This window comes from Bactrocera dorsalis, chromosome 3 (assembly GCF_023373825.1).
Source record: "Bactrocera dorsalis isolate Fly_Bdor chromosome 3, ASM2337382v1, whole genome shotgun sequence".
NCBI classification, from domain to species: Eukaryota; Metazoa; Arthropoda; class Insecta; order Diptera; family Tephritidae; genus Bactrocera; species Bactrocera dorsalis.
Genome location: NC_064305.1, coordinates 18,320,457 through 18,340,422, shown reverse-complemented (window position 1 = coordinate 18,340,422; position 19,966 = coordinate 18,320,457). Strand labels below are relative to the sequence as shown.

General features: G+C 39.1%; 3 protein-coding genes across 3 annotated transcripts in view; 2 read left to right on the top strand and 1 right to left on the bottom strand.

Annotated features, from left to right (window-relative positions):
- The window catches only part of LOC105232958 (sodium channel protein Nach), a 37,531-nt gene extending 34,350 nt beyond the window's left edge, over positions 1 to 3,181 (top strand). The window contains exon 9 of the mRNA XM_049452563.1: positions 1,923 to 3,181. Within this exon, the coding sequence (XP_049308520.1) occupies positions 1,923 to 2,032 (110 nt within the window). The 3' untranslated portion in view covers positions 2,033 to 3,181. The remainder of the gene's footprint in view (positions 1 to 1,922) is intronic.
- Positions 1 to 19,966, bottom strand: part of LOC125777285 (peptidoglycan-recognition protein LF-like) — a 578,030-nt gene that overhangs the window by 544,264 nt on the left and 13,800 nt on the right. The gene's annotated exons all lie outside the window — the stretch shown is intronic.
- On the top strand, positions 13,908 to 19,333 carry LOC105222710 (integral membrane protein GPR180). The gene is made up of 6 exons (XM_011200142.4): positions 13,908 to 14,779; positions 15,906 to 16,314; positions 16,379 to 16,522; positions 16,587 to 16,657; positions 16,750 to 17,039; positions 17,107 to 19,333. Exons 1-6 carry the CDS (start codon positions 14,265 to 14,267, stop codon positions 17,379 to 17,381), a joined length of 1,704 nt encoding a protein of 567 aa, XP_011198444.2. The 5' UTR covers positions 13,908 to 14,264; the 3' UTR covers positions 17,382 to 19,333.

Genomic DNA, 19,966 nt, shown 5'->3' with positions numbered 1-19,966 from the left:
AAAAGAGACTGACATCATCTCCTACTAAATCCATAGTGGGGGTATAGTTTATGCTTCTCAGTAATCAGTTACAGTTGTACTATACCCAATTTATACTCTTGCCTTCTCGCCGCACACTCTCGAAACGTTAGTAACCTTTGCGCAAGAACTGAACCACGGAGTCACGGCTAAAAGAGAGGTTGCTTCAGCAGAGCCACTCCAACGTATTCGGTTTAAGGGTTTACTGAAGTCTAATTGCAGCGTTCATTCGCCAGACGTGCGCTTGTGAGCGGACGTTGGACTCGAAACAAGCTGTTCGCTATAAACATGTGTATAAAAGTTTATACTGCTTGCACAGCGAGGTTGTGCGCTGGGTTTGGAACCCGCCACGTAGAAACCACTCCCAATGAAAAGAAAAAACAGCCTCGAATGATCCTCGGAAAGCTCATATGCTGATATTGGGAAGCACCAAAAGCTCCGTCAGGAACGGGAAGGACCTCTTCGAGCCGCTTCAGACAAGAGGACTCCCTATCGTGTGACTTGATATCATTGGTCTCAAGTAGGGCATATTGTCCGGATGGAAGAGAACACTCCAGCTTTGAAGGTTTTCAATTCAATAACCGCCGGTGAAAGCAGAGGAAGAGGAAGACACCCACTCCATTGGAGAGATCAGGTGGAGAAGCACCTGGCTTCACTAGATATCTCGAATTGGCGCCAAATAGCGAAAAGAAGAAACGACTAGCGCGCTGTGGTAAACTCGGCTATATCCGCGTTAGCCGTGTCTACGCCAGTAAAGAAGAAGAAGACTGTACAGTACAGGCAGTATCTCAGTATCACACTCAATAGCGTTAAAAATCCGGCTGTCAACAATCCTGAGATTTTAGACGGTACATTTTACATTTTACCTCTTTGCTAGCCAGCAGCTCGTAGGGAAAAGACAGAAAAACGTTGTTGACAACATACAAGTCAAACGGCCAACCGTTCATCAAATACTCTGCACCGATATGGTCGCCTGGATATGGTGAATGGCAGACAAAGAAGCTTTAGACGTATCAGAATACTGAACTGCATACCATTACAGGATTCCTCTTGATGCATCCTGTCGAAAACCTACATGGTGAGGCCTGCATGCTTACGGCCAAGGAACACACTGCACTTCTCTTCTAGCAGTTTGTGCGGGGATGATTTCGCTGAAACCGTAGTTGGAGTCAAACCACCACCCTTGCGCAACTTTGAGCTAAATACTATAGCAAGTTAAGGTCCTACTTATCCAGAATCGACCCCGAGATACCAAATAAATATTTTTCGTCGAATGAGTCACCGCTTGAGTTTAACCACCTTTTTGCATCCAACTCATCTAATACCCCTTCCTTATAGCCCCGAACCCGTCGAAATATCATGTTTTCTGGGCCTGCTTTTAGAAAACTTCGAAAACAACCTGCTTGAAGCACTGCTTCTTTTTTGACAACGTGCTTGAAACCAACTAGGCTCAAGAGATGCGAGCGGCTCTTAAGTAGCAGACGGTCAACGACCATGAATGTATCATTTTGACAGGTAAAAAAATGCTCACTGTTGAAAAAGTTTTAGTAAGCAAAGGAAGAGGTTTTGTAGGGAAAGCTGTTACACCTCCACATTTCTTTGAAAGAGAGTTCAAAACTATACTCTCCTCGATGGAGAGCAGATCTGCTCCCAGACATAATGCAAAAGTCAACCACTAGTGGCTAAAAAACAATGTACCTGATTTCGCAGCTGAAGATGATTGGAAATACATTATTAAAAAACATTAACTTTATTAAAAATTATATTATAGTTTAATTTTCATAACACCCTTAACTTGTAACAGGACTTATGGCAGGACTAAGTTACAAAATTATTGAGTTTCTGATAATAATCTTTATTAAAATATATTGTATGTATATCCAAACTATAATATCTCTTTCCAGTTTATATTGGCGGTCTAATTGGCTTTTTCCTGGGTTGCAGTGCTCTAAGCTTCACGGAAGTCATCTACTATTTCACCGCCCGTCTTGTGAAGAGATTGTTTTGGACTTAAAAAGTGCAACAACATGATATCATAACATAAAACGGAACAAGCTTATTTAAAAAAATAAAAGAATTTAATGAAAATTAAAGCCTTAAAAAGCACAAAAAAGCTACGCAGCTAAAAGTGACGTCATTATGGCGACCACAGACGAATTTGTTTACGCACAAAACAAATGAACGCACGAGTTGTTTTAAAATTACAATAAATAAATATCATTTATACATACACACACACCGATACTTTCAAAATTAAGCGTTCTACGGACATATATATAGCTTTGACCCCAACTACCTACTACATGCTGACATGTAAAAATTAACGAACCGCTGCCTGTACTACGCACGCCATTCGAGGACCACGGTTAATGCCGGTTATTTATGCCGGAAACGTCGCCAGCATTTTTGGCTTAATGCTACAACAACAAAAAGTACACATACAAACATATGTATATATGATAATATTAATATGGACGCTTGTTTATTGACTATAAGCCCAGAAAATTGTTGAACAAATAAACAAATCAACATTCAACAGAAATAGTGGCACCACAATCAACTTTCCGTTTTATTGATACAAAATTGTTTGGTGTGTGTGTAAGGTTAGAAAACCGTTCAATACCCCCGTAGTACCACCACAAACCCCATTCCATTAGCAATATGACTTTGGAAAAAAGAAGAAAAACTAAATGACCACGCGTGGCATCACTGTGGCGTCACCAAAATCAAATGTTATGTGGCAGCAGTAAGAGCAGGCTAATAGGGAGCAGAATGTGTTTTGCCTTTGGAATGTGAGTCTATGTGCGCCCAGCATATTTGCGACAAATTGCCAGATACAAGCCATAAATGACGAAGGGTAGAATTCTGCAAAGGTTGTACAACTTCCGACCAACGGAATTTCACTTTGAACATCAACAAGCCCACGGGCCCAAGAACTTTTATTATTCATAAGTTGAGCCCGTCGAAGCAGTCAGTCAATTTGGCAGTAGTGAAAGCGTCAATGGTGAAACTAGAAAAATATAAAGCTGATAAGGGCAACGCACGTTTCCTATTAAAAAGGGTGTTTCACAAGTTCAATACATCAAAACATACATCTAGGAATAAGTTCTGAAATAATACGAAAGTAAATAAAATGAAGTACTAATAAAGTAGTTTAATACCAAGGCTTTCGTTTAAGGTATTAATGATTTTAACTACCAAGAGTACGTTCTCTTCAGAAATAGCTCGAATCCAACTAAACTTTATTTATCCGGCAGAAATATAGAAATAACAACAGATTTGAGGAAACTAGATATACCTGATGATGGCAAGGTCCAGCTTTATCGCCCCCACTTCTTAATATCTCAATGTAAAGTAACAATTTTTTCAGGCGCGTGGGCTTCAATCAGGCAATACTTTTTCTGCAGTTGGTCTTTTTGACAGCTACTCTTTGATTTATACTCGTTTGGTGCGCCATTTCATAATAACGGATTTTTGAATAGAGACGCTACATGAGTAGACCGTTAAGGCCAGCAAACCACGCCGTATTTTTTTTCGCTCTTTTGACATTTCTCGTCGGAAAGGTTTGCCATTTCATCATGGAGAGATATACGATACAACAACGAGTCGAAATTACTAAAATTTACTACCGAAATTTGGAGTCTGTGGTCTTAACTTTAAGAGTGCCACCTACAATTTATGGTCATCATAATCGTCCTGTCAGATCAACAATTGAGCGTCTAGTGGAAAAATTTTAATCCACAGGTACAGTACAAAATGTTCCCGTGTCAGTGAGGCTAAGAAGTGCGCTTAGCTGCCAATAGCGCATCAATTAAGAAAGATCCAAATATCTCTCACACGTCATTCTCAAGCGTTACGCATCTCTGTGACGTCGTTGTGGCGAATTTTGCGAAAAGATCTTGATTTACAACCTTTAAAGATAAAACGCAAGAACTGAAGCTCATTGACCAACAGAAACGTCGTATGTTCATGAATTGGGCTGACCAACAACTTGAAAATGATCCGGATTTTCTTTGAAAAATCATCTTCAGCGATGATGTTATTTCTGGCTCAATGGCTTCGTCAATAAGCAAAATAAGTCAGGTAGCAACTCACACGTACTCCATGAGTCACCATTTCATCCCACAAAAATGATAGGTTGGTGCGGTTTATGGGCCGGCGGCGTCTTTGGTCCGCACTTCTTCTATGATGATCAAGACCGGCACGTTATTGTGAATGGGAGTCGCTACTGCTCAATGATAACCGAATGTTTTTGGCCAGAGTCGGATGATTATGGACTTGAACAATATTGAGTTCCAACAGGACGGCGCCACAAGTCCCACAATGAATGTCCAATTTTAGTTTATTGAAAACCATGTTTGGTGAACGGGTGATCTCACTAAATGGCCTAGTCAATTGGCCGTCTCGGTCGTGCGATGATCTATGGTCTATGCCAGCAAGCCAGCGACGACTGATAAACTTCGTACGAATATCGAATAGGAAATTGCTTGAAAACCGTCGAAAATGGTGTTCAGCGTCTGGACTTCTGCAAACGGGTCCATAGTGGCCATGCAAAAATACTTTCACAGACGGGTTTTGATGCAAAAACGTGCAAAGCTGGACTAAAAATCTTACGAAAACCTTTGTCCGGAATACTCCTAAAGCCAACGGAATGGGAATTATAAGCGACTTCTAAAGTTTAGAATTTATTCGTCGAGAGAAGAGTTTACTTTTTAATTGCTTACTCAGTCCGAAGTAGCACCTATTGGCAAGGCTATTCTGTGTTGGATTTCATTGACATCCCACAGCGTTTTTGTTTTATTGAACAATTCAGAACGGTTGTATGCTTTATTTTTTTTGAGATTTTTCGAAAGTTATTAACTTGAGTTACCTTTCACTTAAAAAATGTACAAGTTCCAAGTCAGCTCCAGAAGTCTTAAGAGTAACCCCAAGAGTCTGCTGAGGCAAACCGTCTATTTTCATAATTTTTGATTTCTTTCTCAAGGCATAGACCGATAATTTTTTAACCCCGCAATTAACTAACTCCACTACATCAAGCTTCGACATCAAACTCACCCTGTTTACTTTACATAGTCTGTGCGTAAACATACATATATAAACGGACCTTAAAGTTCCGCATCATAACACTGTGCCCCCTCCGTGCTTGTTTACAACCCAAGACACTGAACCCATCAAGAAAACAATAACCACCGTTAACTTGCGTAATTTCTGCCTTGTCATCAATTATTGACGTAACGGATTGGCCGATTACGATTGTTACAGTCGAGAGTACGTCTAATACAACACCAACAACAACAAGAAATAATAAACAAAGCAAAATATGCGGAGCAGCAAAAAAACATTAAGAACAACAACAACAAACAACGCTATAAACTTCATACATATATTGAACCAGGAAAAAAACACACACTCAAATAAACCGACAGCCAGCTGCCTTCGGCCATTTTACTACACAATCGCCCCCTCACCAAACGACGCTCAAGCAGGCAACCGTTCAACCAGGCCACGCTGTGCCACATTCCACGAAGCCACACCGCTTTTGTTGGTTTATCGAGACACTTGATATATGGATGTATTTTACTTAATATTTATGATTGAATGAAATGACAACATCAGCACTTGTCATTTAGTAGCAATATCGACAGGATTAGTGGGAGCCACATAGCCGGCATGCTTAGTCATCCACCAAAGCAGCGCTTCGAGGACGCGCACGGATGGTCAGTTGTGGGTGGATGGGATGCTCGCTTGCGCTGGCCGTTTGCGTTGGCCGCTTAACGGTTATCGAGGGATCATATCCTAAATTATTCATAACATGGCTACTTACAACGATAATTGTTGACCGATTGTCGCTTATCTGATGACTTCGAGTGGCCGCTTGTTTGCCATAATTCTTTGACATTTTCGTTTTGATTTTGTTTTGGTGACATTACTGTCTGGTCGTGTTGTTGCTGATGTTTCATAATTTTTATGGGCTTAATGTGCGATAAGCTATGCGTAAGTGCTTATAAAAGTAGTCATAAAGTAAAATAGAATTGTTTTTGTAACTTAAGCTTAAATTAGATGATATGACTTTAAGGGCGATAAGAGTTTAGCCGAAGAAGAAGTTTTAGCGAATATTCTGTGAAAACATTTTGGATTATTTATTTCATAAAAATTCGGATTCTACAACGTTTCCTTCCGCAGCCGGAACACTTATATCGGCTTGCCAAAATTCTTCTTCTTCTGTATTGGCGTAGACACGGCTTACGCGGTTATAGCCGAGTTAAAAACAGCGCGACTGTCTCTGCTTTGTGTATTTAGCGCCGATTCGAGATGGAAGTGCAGCCAGGTCCTTCTCCACCTGATATCTCCAACGGACTGAAGGCGGATACTCACTTACAAAACCTCCAATCTGGACCATAAATTCTACGCAAAAACTTTATCTCGAACACTCCTAAAGCCGAATCAGAAGACGATGGCATTGTCAATGCCTCCGCACCATATAACAGGACGGGAATAATAAGGAACTCCTAGAGTTTGGTCTTTGTTCGTCGAGAGAGGACTTTATTTTTCAATGGCCTACTTAGCCCAGAGAGTTAACCTGTTGGCAAGAGTGATTCTGCGTTGGATTTCCAGTCTGATATTGTTGTTGGTGTTAGTATTGGTGCCAAGAGAGACGAATTTATCTACGATTTCAAAGTTATGACTTTCAGCAGTGACGTGGGAGCCAAGTCGCTAGTGCGACGACTGTTGATTTGATGACAGGAGATGTTTCGTCCTGGTCTCGTTGACTTTTAGACCCATTGGTTTCGCTTCCTTCCTTCTAGTCTGGATAAAGCAAAACTAACGGCCCGGTTGTTGAAACCAACGATACCAATATCATCGGCGTACCTCAATACCTGTACACTCTCACAGAAAATTGTACCTACTCTATTTAGCTCTACACCTCGAATTATTTTCTTCAGCTCTAGGTTGAAGAAGTTACATGCTAAAGAGTCATCTTGTCTGAAAACTCTATTGGTATCGAACGGCTCGGAGAGATCCATTTCGATCCTGACGTCAGCTTTAACAGCCGTATTAGCTTTGCAGGGACACCAACTTCAGACAAAGCGGCATGGAGACAGTTCATTTGCGTGCTTTCGAAGACGGCTTCAAAATCGACGAAGAGATGTTGTGTATCACGGCTATTTTCCAAGATTTGGCAGATGTTGAAATAAAGTTGATAGTAGATTTTTTAATGCCACGTTGATAAAGCGCAATAAGTTTGTTAATGGTGAGCTCAGTCTTTCCCACACTCATCATAGTCGGACATAGAAAAACCATCGCCATCGACTGGAAAAGTGTTCCCTCCATAACTTCAGTATAGTCTGAACATCAGCCACTGGATCATTTCTATAGATCCTACGAGAGTATGCTCCGGTCTTGAAACCTTACGTTAGCAGCTGCATTTTTTCGCAGAGTTTTCGAGCATTATCGCTATCGGACAGCTTCTCTAGCTTTTCATACTCACGCGTTTTGGCTTTTTTATTTTTTCGTCTGCCGCGTCAAGTATGTACTATGGAGACACATCGTCTATCTATCACAACATGATCGACCTGATTCTGAATTTTCCGATCCGGTGACGGCCAAGTAGCTTGATGAGTTTTCTTGTGTTGGAGCCTAGTACTACAGACAACAATATTTCAAGCCCCTGCAAAGTCGATCAGCCTCAACCCATTTGGAGAGATTTCTGCAAGGAGGCTGAATTTTCTCACTATTGTACCAAAGACGCCTTCTTTACCCGCTGTGTTAAAATCGCCAAGCACAATTTTCTTTGATTATATCGTGCTTCTCTTCCATCGAGGCGTGGGCGTAAATCAGTGATGTGGAAAAATGTAGGTACTGAGTCTTTTTCCCACCACGAAACCCACACCAAGTTTGCGGTCCTTTATAAGGCTGCAGTAGTAAATGTCACAAGAACCTGCTCGTCTCCGCTTTTTGGACGGCGGTGATGTCAACCATTACTTTTACGAGGACATCGACCAGCTGGGCACCGGTACTTTCCCAATTTAGACACCGATTACTGCTGCATGCCCTTAAATCATAATCTTTATTATGTTTGCCGAGGCTGTTGTCTCTTTTTCATTGGGAGAGGTTTCTACGTAGCGGACCCAAATCAGCGCATAACCCCGCTAGGCGAGTAGTATAAAGTCTTATATATATAGCGAACCGCTTGTTGCAAGACGGCCGCCTGCTCGCAGCCGCACCTCTGGCGAACAGACACTGCAATTAGACTTCAGCGAACCCTTAAACCAAATATGTCAGAGTGGCTCCGCTGAAGGTTCCCCTCTCTTAGCCATGACCCCATGTGCCACACGGGTTGGCTAACGCATCTTACACAAGCGTTACTCACAAGGTGAGCAGCGTAGACGAAAGAGTAGAAATTGGGGTTAGTAAATGTAACGAATGTAACTGTTTACCTAGAACCATGACTGGGGAATTGTTCAGGCAGCAGGATTATTGTTCCGTATATACTATATTTCTATGATCCCAATGATATGACATACATAAGATTTATCACAAATAAATCGCCTCAGATGGAGCTTTAGGAATCGATCACATGTGGTTAGTGTTCCTGTATTAACGATTGTCTAGAACCTTGTTTGAAGAAAGGGTAAGGCAAGTGTCATTGGAACCACATAAAGGTTTATTTTTTGATGCTGTATCCACAGTGTCGAGCTGTGAGAAAAGAGGTCTTAGATAAATAGAGTACCTAGCCATTCAAATAGGTGGGTAGAGTCATGCGGTGTTCTTCGTAGGCAAGAGATATGTTGCATGTCATTCCCCAGTGCGTGGTCGATAAAGATGTTCATGTAGAATAGATTGCACTCCTTCGTAGGTGGTAGGTACAACGTTTAGTTGTGTTTAACGTGGGATCCTACTGTCGACAGCTTAACTCCACGGTGCTCAGAAGCACAACGGATCAATACAATGCGTTGATCACCGCGCTGAAAATTGGGTAAACATTTTCAGTACCAATTGGCAGTGTGGCATGGACACACTAACCACCTTGGTAGGGTTCGAGGCCCATCTAAAACCTCTACCGTACTGTGTGCATGGCACCAGATTGCAATGCAACTCCACACTCCAACTGACAAAGTCAGTTCTTCCCGCGATTTGGGTTTTAACCACAGCCACCACGAATCTCCACAAAGGGCCAAACCCAATGAGCAGATTGGAGTTACCTCCAAGGGTTACTGCTCTCCGTGGTACCAGGTTAAAGTCTTTGGTATGACCTTGTAATCGAAGCTACAACCAGTTGAGTTTCCACACAACTGTGGACTGGTGGCCTGGATTTTAGTCGCCTCTTACGACAGGCATGCCTTACCGCGGGTATATTCGGTTCCCCCCCGAACGCTGAGGGAGTCCCCCATACCCACAGGGGGAAGGTAGTAGGTACAGTGTTCTTCTTTTTGTAGAACTGAATATCTGATATAGACACAGTTTTGCAAACCATAATTACTAGCAATGAAGCCTTAGAACCTGCCGCAGAGGTATATTTGCAGCTGGGTTATAGTGTGAGTTCGAGACTCTAAGTTGTCGCTTAGTTATTGGATTACCTCAAGCTGCAGCCTTTCTCACTCTTCTCTCCGAGATCTTCAAATAAATTCTTCTTAATTGCAATATATTTCAGGCAAAAATGGAGGGATTTCCATTAATTTTTTTATTATTTGCGGCAACGTAATTTAAGCATTTGAAATTTCATTTCAAACGTCAGCTAAAGCATAAATAAATTATATGTGCGAGATCTATTCCCTCACATGTGAGTACGTAAATGGATATTTATTTGTTTTATGCACGTAAAATAAAAACTTTCCCCTGTTAATGTACGTCATATCCACACAATTATAGCAAACTCAACTTTAATTTGCGCAGTGGCATGCTCCGCTGCCAACAACCGCAGCGTGTCCAGCTTCCGAGTCATATCGGTTGCGAAAAATAATCCTATTCCAGCAAAACTCCATTTAGAATGGCCAGTGGAGAAACTTTCAAAACTGTCGAAAAACTTTTCGCTCACAAGCCCACCGCCTCCCCACTCCTCACTCCTCACTTTTGGGTGCAAAACTAATAAAGAAAAAAGAATGTGACAAACCGCACGCCTATTGCAGTGCCCTATATGCCAGGGTTCTACGAGCGGGATTGCGTTACAGCACCCACCCACATACACACACACGCACACATCACTACATTTCGTCGTTTCTGGGGCAAACGCTGGCTTGCCATGTCGCATTTTGTTGCATGTCGCCCGCTATTTGAATGTGTATATGCGTTTGTGTGCTCACAAGCATTCGGCGAAGTTTTGAAACAATTAAAACAATCCTTTTGCTGTGTTGCATTCCACACGAATGGGTCACTTGGCAAATATTTATGATATGCTCAACCCCCTCAACTCTTTCTCTCACTCTGCTTCCAGCTTTCACGTCTATGCTCAAGGTTTTGATATCTGTACGCACGTATATACGTGTGTATGTGTAGGTAAGCATGTTTGTATATGAACTTTGGTCACATTTTGGTGTTGTTGTATGAAAAGCGGGTTAACGGTTCAAACACAAAGTGTCACTAAATGCCAGAAGGTCGGTCATATCACTTAATTTTGCTCTGGAATTTTGGGGCATGCAAGCAAGTGTTGCGAAGAAAAGGACAAGGAAGGTGGGTAAAAGAAACGAAGAAAGTTGGAAAGACTGAGCGACTGACGTCTATGCTTTGTGTAGACAACCGTTATTAATGTTTAAAGGCTTTAATTGCATAAGTAAACACCAGTAAACCAATACATACCATGTTTATGTGTGTGTGTGAATATGTAATTGTATGTGTATGCCATAAAATTAATATTATATTAATAGTGTGTGAACAGTTATAAATTAACAATCACTTTTTGGCTTCAACTAACTGACATTTGACCCAAAGTCACCAGCCTACAAATGCTGCGCGTATACATTGTGGCCAAAAAGCAACCGGAAATTGTGATTTAAATTGCCTGGATATATGACATTTCAAAAAATGTATCTTGCTAAGTTGATAGGAGTATCCTTAAGTCGGTACACCTCAGTAGTGTGATATAAAGCCTTCAAAGGAGGTCGAGAGACCGTTGAAGATATGCCTCGTTCTGGACGACCTTCGACGAAAATATGATGATGAAAATATGAACACAGTTAAGGAAATATAGTGTCTAAAAACCGTCAGGCAAGTGCTAGAGAGGTGAGACGAGAGTTCGACACCTCTCGCGAGTTCCGTTCGAATAATTTTTGGTGGATATTTTGAGTGTGAAAGGCCTTCTTACTCGACTCGTTCCGATAAAGCTGAATTTTTTTCAAAACGTGTACCGTAAATAAGCCTCTTTGGACATGCTTGATCGTGCGAATTTCGATCCCACATTCATGGAGAGCATTATAACTATGAGACATGGGTTTATGAGTTTGACATGCAAAAAAGTCAACAATCATCGGAATGTACGGAAAAAACGAGCCGAAACTAAAAAAACAAGCCAAAGCCGCTGAAAAATTAAGATGATGTCCAGTTTTTTCGATATTCGTGGTTTGGTGCATCAGAAATATGTTCCGGAAGAACAGACGGTCAATAAGGAGTTCAACTTGTCCATATTAAGGCGTTTGTGTGAGAATATCCGTCGAAAACGGCCGCAATTGTGGAAGAACAATTCATGGATTTTACACGACGATATAGTTCAGAGAATCAAGAAACAGTGGCTGCGCTGGCTAGGTCATGTCGTCCGATTGGACACAAACCCTCAAGCTCTGAAAGTATTTGACGCAAAATATAAAACCAAAAACGCAATGAATACCATAGATCAATCACCGTATTCACCATGTTTGGCTCCGTGTGATTTTTCTTGTTCTCCGAACTGAAATGGCCGCACCGTGCAACCCGTTTTCAATCAATCGAAGAGATAAAACAAAATTAGCTGAAGGAGCTGACGGCCATCCCAAAAAGGGCTTCTGAAAAGTGTTTCGAGAACCAGAAAAATCGTGGCATAAGTGTGTTACATCTGGTTGGGATTACTTTGAAGGCGACAAAATAAATATTGATGAATAATTGAATAATTTTCGTTTTATATGCAATTTCCGGGTACTTTTTTGTCACAATATATAATATAAAAGATATACAGTAATGTACCTAAGGGTGTAAATTTTGAAACCGAGCAGTCAACCCAAAGTAAATCAATTTATGTTGGTTGAGTTTAGTGAATATTTGTCGCCGTAACGAAAGGAATATGTCAACAAATTGTTGAGACGTGGAGTGAGGCATGTTAAGTCTGGAGGTTTGAGGTAAAAATAAAAATTTTAAAACACTAAAACAAAGAACATATAAACAACCAATAAATTTCTCAAAAAACGACGTTGATACAGGGTGGCGAAAAAGTGATACTCCTATAGAAAATGCTATAAATTTTGCAATTGACCTCTAATGTCAGTTCTGTTTTGACATTTGACTGCTCTAAAACGCGGGTTATTGGTGACTATTTATTTGACCAATAATCGGTCGGTAACTTTGGCACAACGTGAATTTCGTCGCAGATTTCCTGACAGTCCGACGCCTAGTGGTGAAACATTGCGACGTTTAGCCGCTCGTCTCGAAGAGACTGGCACAAGACGAGATGCTGCCAGGCGTGGCAGACCCCGGAGTATCCGTTCTGCAGAAAATATTGCTGCTGTTGCCGAGAATGTCATGGAAGCGCCGTCGACATCGACCAGACGACGTGCAACGAAAATGGGTAACAATCGACGGTGTTTACAGCGAATTTTGGTAAAAGATTTCAAAATGTTTCCGTACAAAGTACAGACGGTGCATCAGCTATTAGCTGCTTACCGCCAATCGCGTCTAACATATAGTACGTTCAAGTCATCCTGAATCACCACCAAGAGAAAGATGATTTTTCATCAAAAATAATCATGAGTGATGAGGCCCATTTCCATCTTAGCAGCTAGGTAAATAAGCAAAATTTACGCTTCTGGGGCAGTGAAAATCCGCGTGTAACCCACGAAGAGCCATTACACCCGCTCAAAGTCACTGTATGGCGTGCTATTTTCGCTGGAGGAGTAATCAGGCCTTTTTTCTTCGAAGACGTCACGGGCCACACGGTTACTGTGAGTGATGAGCGCTACAGAGCAATGATCAACGAGTTCTTTTTGCCGCAATTTGATGAACTAGGATTGGAAAACATGTGGTTCCAACAGAACGGCGCAAAGGCACACACTACACGTGCCACAACCGATATGTTGAACGATGCATTTCCCGGACGCCTAATCTCCCGTTTTGGCGATTTGCGCTGGCAAGCAAGATCGCCTGATTTGACCGCTCCAGATTTCTTGCAGCTCTTAAAGACAATGTCCGTCAAGAATGTGAGGACCTATAACCGGAAGTTCTGGCCAAAGTGATGAAAAATGTCGTAAAAAGGGCTCAACTGATAATCAACTGTGGCAACGGCCATTTACATGATATCATATTCTCGACTTGATGTAAAAAAAATTCTACCTTAATATTAGTTGTAATGAAATTAACTTTTCACATATTCTCCTCTTTGCAAAGCTTTTCATGCAAACGGTCAACTATTCAATACCCAGAGTAGTGGATTTTGTGTAAGCTAAGTGCACAACCTAATGCAGGGTGTTTAAGAGCAGCGAAAGTTAAGAAAAACACGACCTTACTAATTTAACTGTTTTTATAAAATTTAATAGTTAACTTTAACAAACCAAATTTTCTTAAAAATTTAACTGCAAACATAAAAAGTTAGAAGAACAAGTTTAAAATCAATAATAATTAATCAAAGTTAATTTAAATTTTCTCACAACAATATGGCAACACGTTTGCTATATGATTTGTTGACAGCTGAATGAAAGATTTTTGCTTTTGGTGTTTTATTATCATTTCGAAAGTGTGTGCGTTGGTGCCTATTTTGTTAAATTTTTGCAAAATTTAATATAAGTTTGTGTGAATTACAATATGTGAAAGACAACAAAAAGTTTTCCAAAAGATGCAAAAAAAGTAAAATAATAATATGCGTGAACCAACGCAACATTTATAAGTGAAAACCAAATTGCAACACTCCGCCCCATATAAAATTCACAAAAACAGTTTGTGTGAAAGTGAATATTTGGAGTTGCAAACACACACAGCGGACAGACAGCTAGAGCAGCGCCAACACAACATTAAAATTACGTGGAGATATACAAAAAAAAAGTAATAAATAATAACAAAATTCATTTGGCATTATGAAGCGGCAGCGGCCGCCGTCATGGCTGCGTCTATCACTTCGACCCCTCCTCTGGTTGCATGTATTTCAAGCACTATGGAATTATACTATTGCCATACACCTCACAGGCACTTTTCACACGGACGACTTTTTTAAAGTGATCACCAAATTTGGTTTCCAAAAGGCCGAAGTGTCAATACCACATGGTGGCTCATTTGGCTACATATATGGCAATATCACAGCAGCAACAGATACATTTGTGCAGCCCATTTCATTAGTGGTGCTGGACAAGGTGGCATTTGTTGATTTCTATAGCAATCGTAGTCATGTGGACCATGAGTTGGCGTGCCAACGCATGTTTGCGCATTTGCAACCTCTAATCTATGATGAGACATGCAACAAGCAGGGTAAACGTGATTATGTACGTCGTGTACCATGCCCATTTGGTCAGCTATGCGTTGACGAAGATACGCCCAGCAATGTAATACCACAGCGACAATTTACCTACACCATAAGTGAGGTGACGGAGCCGAGGTAAGATAGCAAAGGCGGAAAGTGTCCGTTATTGATAAGATAACTGAGATTTTCTAGGGAATGAAGTGAGAAAAGTGGAAAGTGTTAAATTAAATAGAGCTCGAATAAAAATAGTTAATAACTTGAAAAAAAAATGTGATTGTGTAGAAGTAATTATATGTATATGTATACATTTTTTACATGGAAAGCAATTGCATTTTTATTGTTTTATTGCGTTGTTGCTATTTTTGCATTGCACTGCACACATCATAAATACCTGCTAGACAACATTTTCTGCTGCTGTATGCCAATCTTAACACGTGTATTTGCCACGCCGATCTTATTATGAATTCAGCGCTTACTGTTCCAACCGCAAAAAATATTATATTTACTTTATAAAATAAATTCACAGAGTGCTTTCTGCCATTGCTGTGTTCTTTTCATTTAAATAACATTACTGCGATAAGATAAGCAAGTACTTCTGTTCGTAGAATAGCAAGGATTGCTTATGTTGCTGCAATTTTTATAAAGATTTTTAAACACGCAAAACATTATGCTTAAATATTTCAGCAACTTTACGCTATTATTTCAACTTAAATACATTTATATTTTGATTGTTGGTTTATTTTGCCTACAACAATACTTTTTGCAAATATGCCACATCTGGTCTTGCATGCTTAATTTTATATGAATGTTTACTTGTTTATAGCGAAGCTATGAAAATGTATTCTTGCATTTATAAATACATACATATGTATGTTGCTTGAACTCCATTGAGAGTTCAGCAACCATCCAATTGCTTCGTACACAGGCTAATGAAGCAATTGGACGCGTACAAGAAATTGGTTGTCGGGTAAAGTGTATGGCTGGCGGTTTAATAAAATTATTATTTTTTTGTTGTGTATTAATCTGTGCATATGTACTTACATACGCGTGCGCGGTTTTGAACAATTGTTTTATACTACTGTTTCTGGAAAACGTTTGGGAATAATTTAACATATCTTTTTTTTGTTGACGTGAACGCTTCCTTTGCTTCATTTAAGTCTATAAGCGTTTTAAGCATGAAAATTGATATTTTTAAGTACGTTATGATACGCAATTTAAAAATCTACAATCACAACACACTAACATATTTTTTTCTTTATAGATTCTGGTATGTGGCACTCACGTCCTGCTATCATAATCGTACCGCATGTAAATGGCAAGCATACGATCATCTCAAAAGCCACAATGAACTTAACTATGATATTTACGTTGTCAACACGCATCCCAACAACTCCGCCGCGCATCCACTCACATTTCAGTTCTCTTTCGATCAACAAAACTTATTAGAAATGTATATGATATTCTTGCTGGTCTATATGGTGCTGCTACCGGTGCAAATCTACGCGGTGCGCCTGCAAAAACATCCCGTCACACGTCTATTCACGCTGAGCTTGGCCAGCGAGTTTGTCAGTTTAGCTTTCATCACAGCACATCTGATAAAGTTCGCCATAAATGGCGTGGGCATGCCGAATATGCAGACAGCAGGCGATATACTGGATATATTTAGTCGGGTATGTTACAATGTAATTAGTATTAATTATCATATTGAATTTAATGAATTTTCTGCACTTTTAGACCACATTTATGTTGATTTTGCTACTGCTTGCTAAAGGCTGGGCCGTGACACGTCAGCAAATTAATCGCACTGGTTGGATTATATTGATGAGTATATGGGTGCCCTATTGTGCATTTCAAATGTTCCTTTATGTTTGGGATAAGGTATGTACAGTCCGCTAAATTTTGCTAAAACAAAAAAAAAAATAACAAAAATATTTACTTGCAGACGGAGGTGGATATTATATCGGACATTGATGAATACCAGACATGGCCGGGTTGGATTGTTTTGATTTTACGGTAAGCAAAAATTTTATATAAATTAATTCTTATTGCTAACAATTTTTTGATTTTTTAATAAAAATTTGTATAATTAATACAAAACCTTGCAGCACATCATTCATGACTTGGTTCCTCTACGAGCTGCGCAACACCATGAAATACGAGCATTCCACCAAAAAACTGGATTTCCTGCTGCATCTGGGCGCTTCTAGTCTTGTGTGGTTTATATATTTACCCATTGTCGCCATTGTAGCGCTGCAAGTGAGCCCTATGTGGCGGTACAAGTTGCTGCTTGGCATCACCAATTCGGCGGATTGTCTGGCTTATTGCGTAATGACCGGCTTGCTGTGGCCCAATCGCTCGGGCCAGTATTTGCTGCTCGCCGGCAACAAATACACGGGTGAGCATTTCATATTTATAAATTTTTGATGTGACAAATTTATTAAACACTAATTAACACCTACAAGGCATGGACGAGCTGGACGAATTCAACGAAGCGCCACATATTGTACGTGAACGTGAACGCCGCAGAAATTCACCCGATGCCATAGTGATCGCCAATGGCGAGTTAACGCAACCGCATGCAAATGGTGGCAGCGGCATTGTGACGTCAGTGGGCACTAACAGTTTGCTTGCAACAAATGCTGTGAATGGTGAGGCATGCGTAGAGCTGCTGGATGCAGAGGATCTGGACGCGGTGCTTTTAACCGATCTGAATAAGAATAGTCATGTTGTGGCATAAGTGTTAACGCGCGTTGTAGTAGTAGCGCCCAAAGCAGGATAAAAAAAAACAAATACTGTGCTGTAAACGCTTGTAGTTTTGTGCGTTGTTTGAGGAAAAAACGTTAAAGGTGTATGTTTTACTAGCATCCTGCGTAGCGCAGACACGCGTAGTGCGCGTTCATGAACTTACGTTGCGCGCTTGTTTATGAAAATGTGGTAACGAAAGTCGTTGTGCATCAAATGTGATGATTTTTTTTATGATTTTATATACATACATATGCATATGTAAACGTTATTATTATTCACAAATTTGCTTTAGTTTTGTATGTTGATTTTTACCGCTTACAAAATACGTTTACATTACATTAGCTTTTAATTTAGTTATAATATTTACAAATCTAAATAATCGATATATTTCTATTGTGTGATGTAGTCAAGTACATCTGCATATGTGTTTAGCAACAAAAGCAACAACAGACATTATTAATTATAAAGTAAGACAAACTCATTATTATTATTATTATGCACCTGGTTACAGCATAATATTATACTATTTATGTATATACATATAAGCTACACATTTCGTATTGTAATCGATTACTATTACGATAATTTACATTACTTAGCGTTGTAAGCACTGTTCGAATGCGCATATTATACATATTTGGGTAGTTACATACATATGTATGTCGATAGTAACGTTAGCGGTAAAGAAAGCTGGTGAGTTTATGTAGAAGAGTTACAAAAATAGAAACAAAAGGTGAAATATGCTGCAAGTACACAACGATTTTTGCAGCCTTGTGCTATATGGACTTTGTAAAATGAACTTATGATTATTACTGTAACAAAGTACTAAATTTGAAAACAAAAAAAAAACAAAAACAAAAATGTAATGATAAAAATATAATAAAACAACAGAAATTATAGAAATAAACGCATATACCTAAACGAGTGTCAAATTATATTTGTAAATTGCACAATTTTTTGCATATGTATTATATATTTAGTGCGTTAAGCACCCCTACATACCGGCCCCCACCCAAAAATGTAAAGAAAAAACGGTAAAATGGTATGAAATGAAGTTGGAGAGAAATAATCGAGGCACAAGTATATCAAATATGTCAATAAAAATTTAAAAAATATATAAAACGAGATAAAAGTGAATGTGAAAAATGTCAATAAAAAGCGAAAGCCTAAATAAATGCATAGAATATAAATAAAAGGGAAGTAGAAAAAATATAAAATACAAATGGAAAATCGAGGTGTAAGAAAAAAAATGAAAACAGATATTGGAGAAAAAATAATACAAGAAGAAAATGAAAAACAGTAATTGAAGCAAAAATAATACAAATTAGGCAACAGTCAATAATGCTAAGGGAAGTCATGATTTGTCGAAAAATAAATGATGCAAAAAAACAAAAATCTAAAGTAATAAAATTTGCAAAAAATACTAAAAAAAAACTGAAGATTGCAATTTTCTAAAAATCACGCATAATTCCACCCCAAAATCAATCACGTGACGATTTTTCACAACCCCACAAGTATCAGGTGTTTAAAACATGCTGTACTTTGTGTGCGTAAATACGTAATATTCGAATTACAAAAACACTGGCACACACATAATCGTATGACAAATTTAATTTTAAGTCGCTGCTAAACCATACATACTACATACATATGTAAATTTAACGACAGTGCATAGAAGTTAATGAGAGTGTGACAAAGCCAAACCCAAATCGGTTTAAGTTTTTAAGTGAAGTTTTAAAAAGTGTTTTAGGCATAGCAGGCTGCAAAATTTTTATGAGGTGTGTTGTAATACATTTACTCCAGGCATAGTCTTAAAATTAAAGTCGGATCTGTATTTAAAAAAAAAAAAAAAATAAGGCAAAATCCGCAGACATGGCAAGCAATTTTCGAACACTTGAAAAATGTTCGTTAATGAAAGTACATGTTTTGTTTTATTATTTCTTAAAAATATCTCAAAATTCTTTAAAAAAAAATCTATAGACAATTTAAGGGGTATATACAGTTGGAAGACCGAAAATGCGAATTTTCCAGATTGATGGTTTCTTTTAACTGTATTTGAAGACTTATGTCCGGTTTCACAGTCCATACTTAAATTGCGCTTAAGCTAAAACAGGAAAATATTGTTTTACAGTTCATACTTAAATTATACTTAAGCACTGAAAATGGAAGACTTAGCAGGGCTTAAGTAACAGCTGATTTTTGTTTTGAATTTTCAGTTATTTCAAAAGAAGAACAATAAGAAATTATTTTTTTGCAAAAATATGGAGCGGATTGGGATTTCCACCAATTTCAATAGATGCACCGACTCGCTAGCGGTGAAATTCGGGTTTCTTTTGTTGTTGTCATCCATCTTCGATATAACTTTCCTCGCAAATTTATGTATTGTCTATTATAATTCAAATATTTCAAACATATTTTTATGGATGACATTTGTAAAACATATGTTGCCCATAACGTTGCCATATATCACAATAAAATTGTATATAAATTAAGCATTGACTGTGAAACGCAAACGACTACTCAGTCTGCAACAATGTTTAGCTAAGATTTTATTTGGGCACGACTTAAGTAGGGACT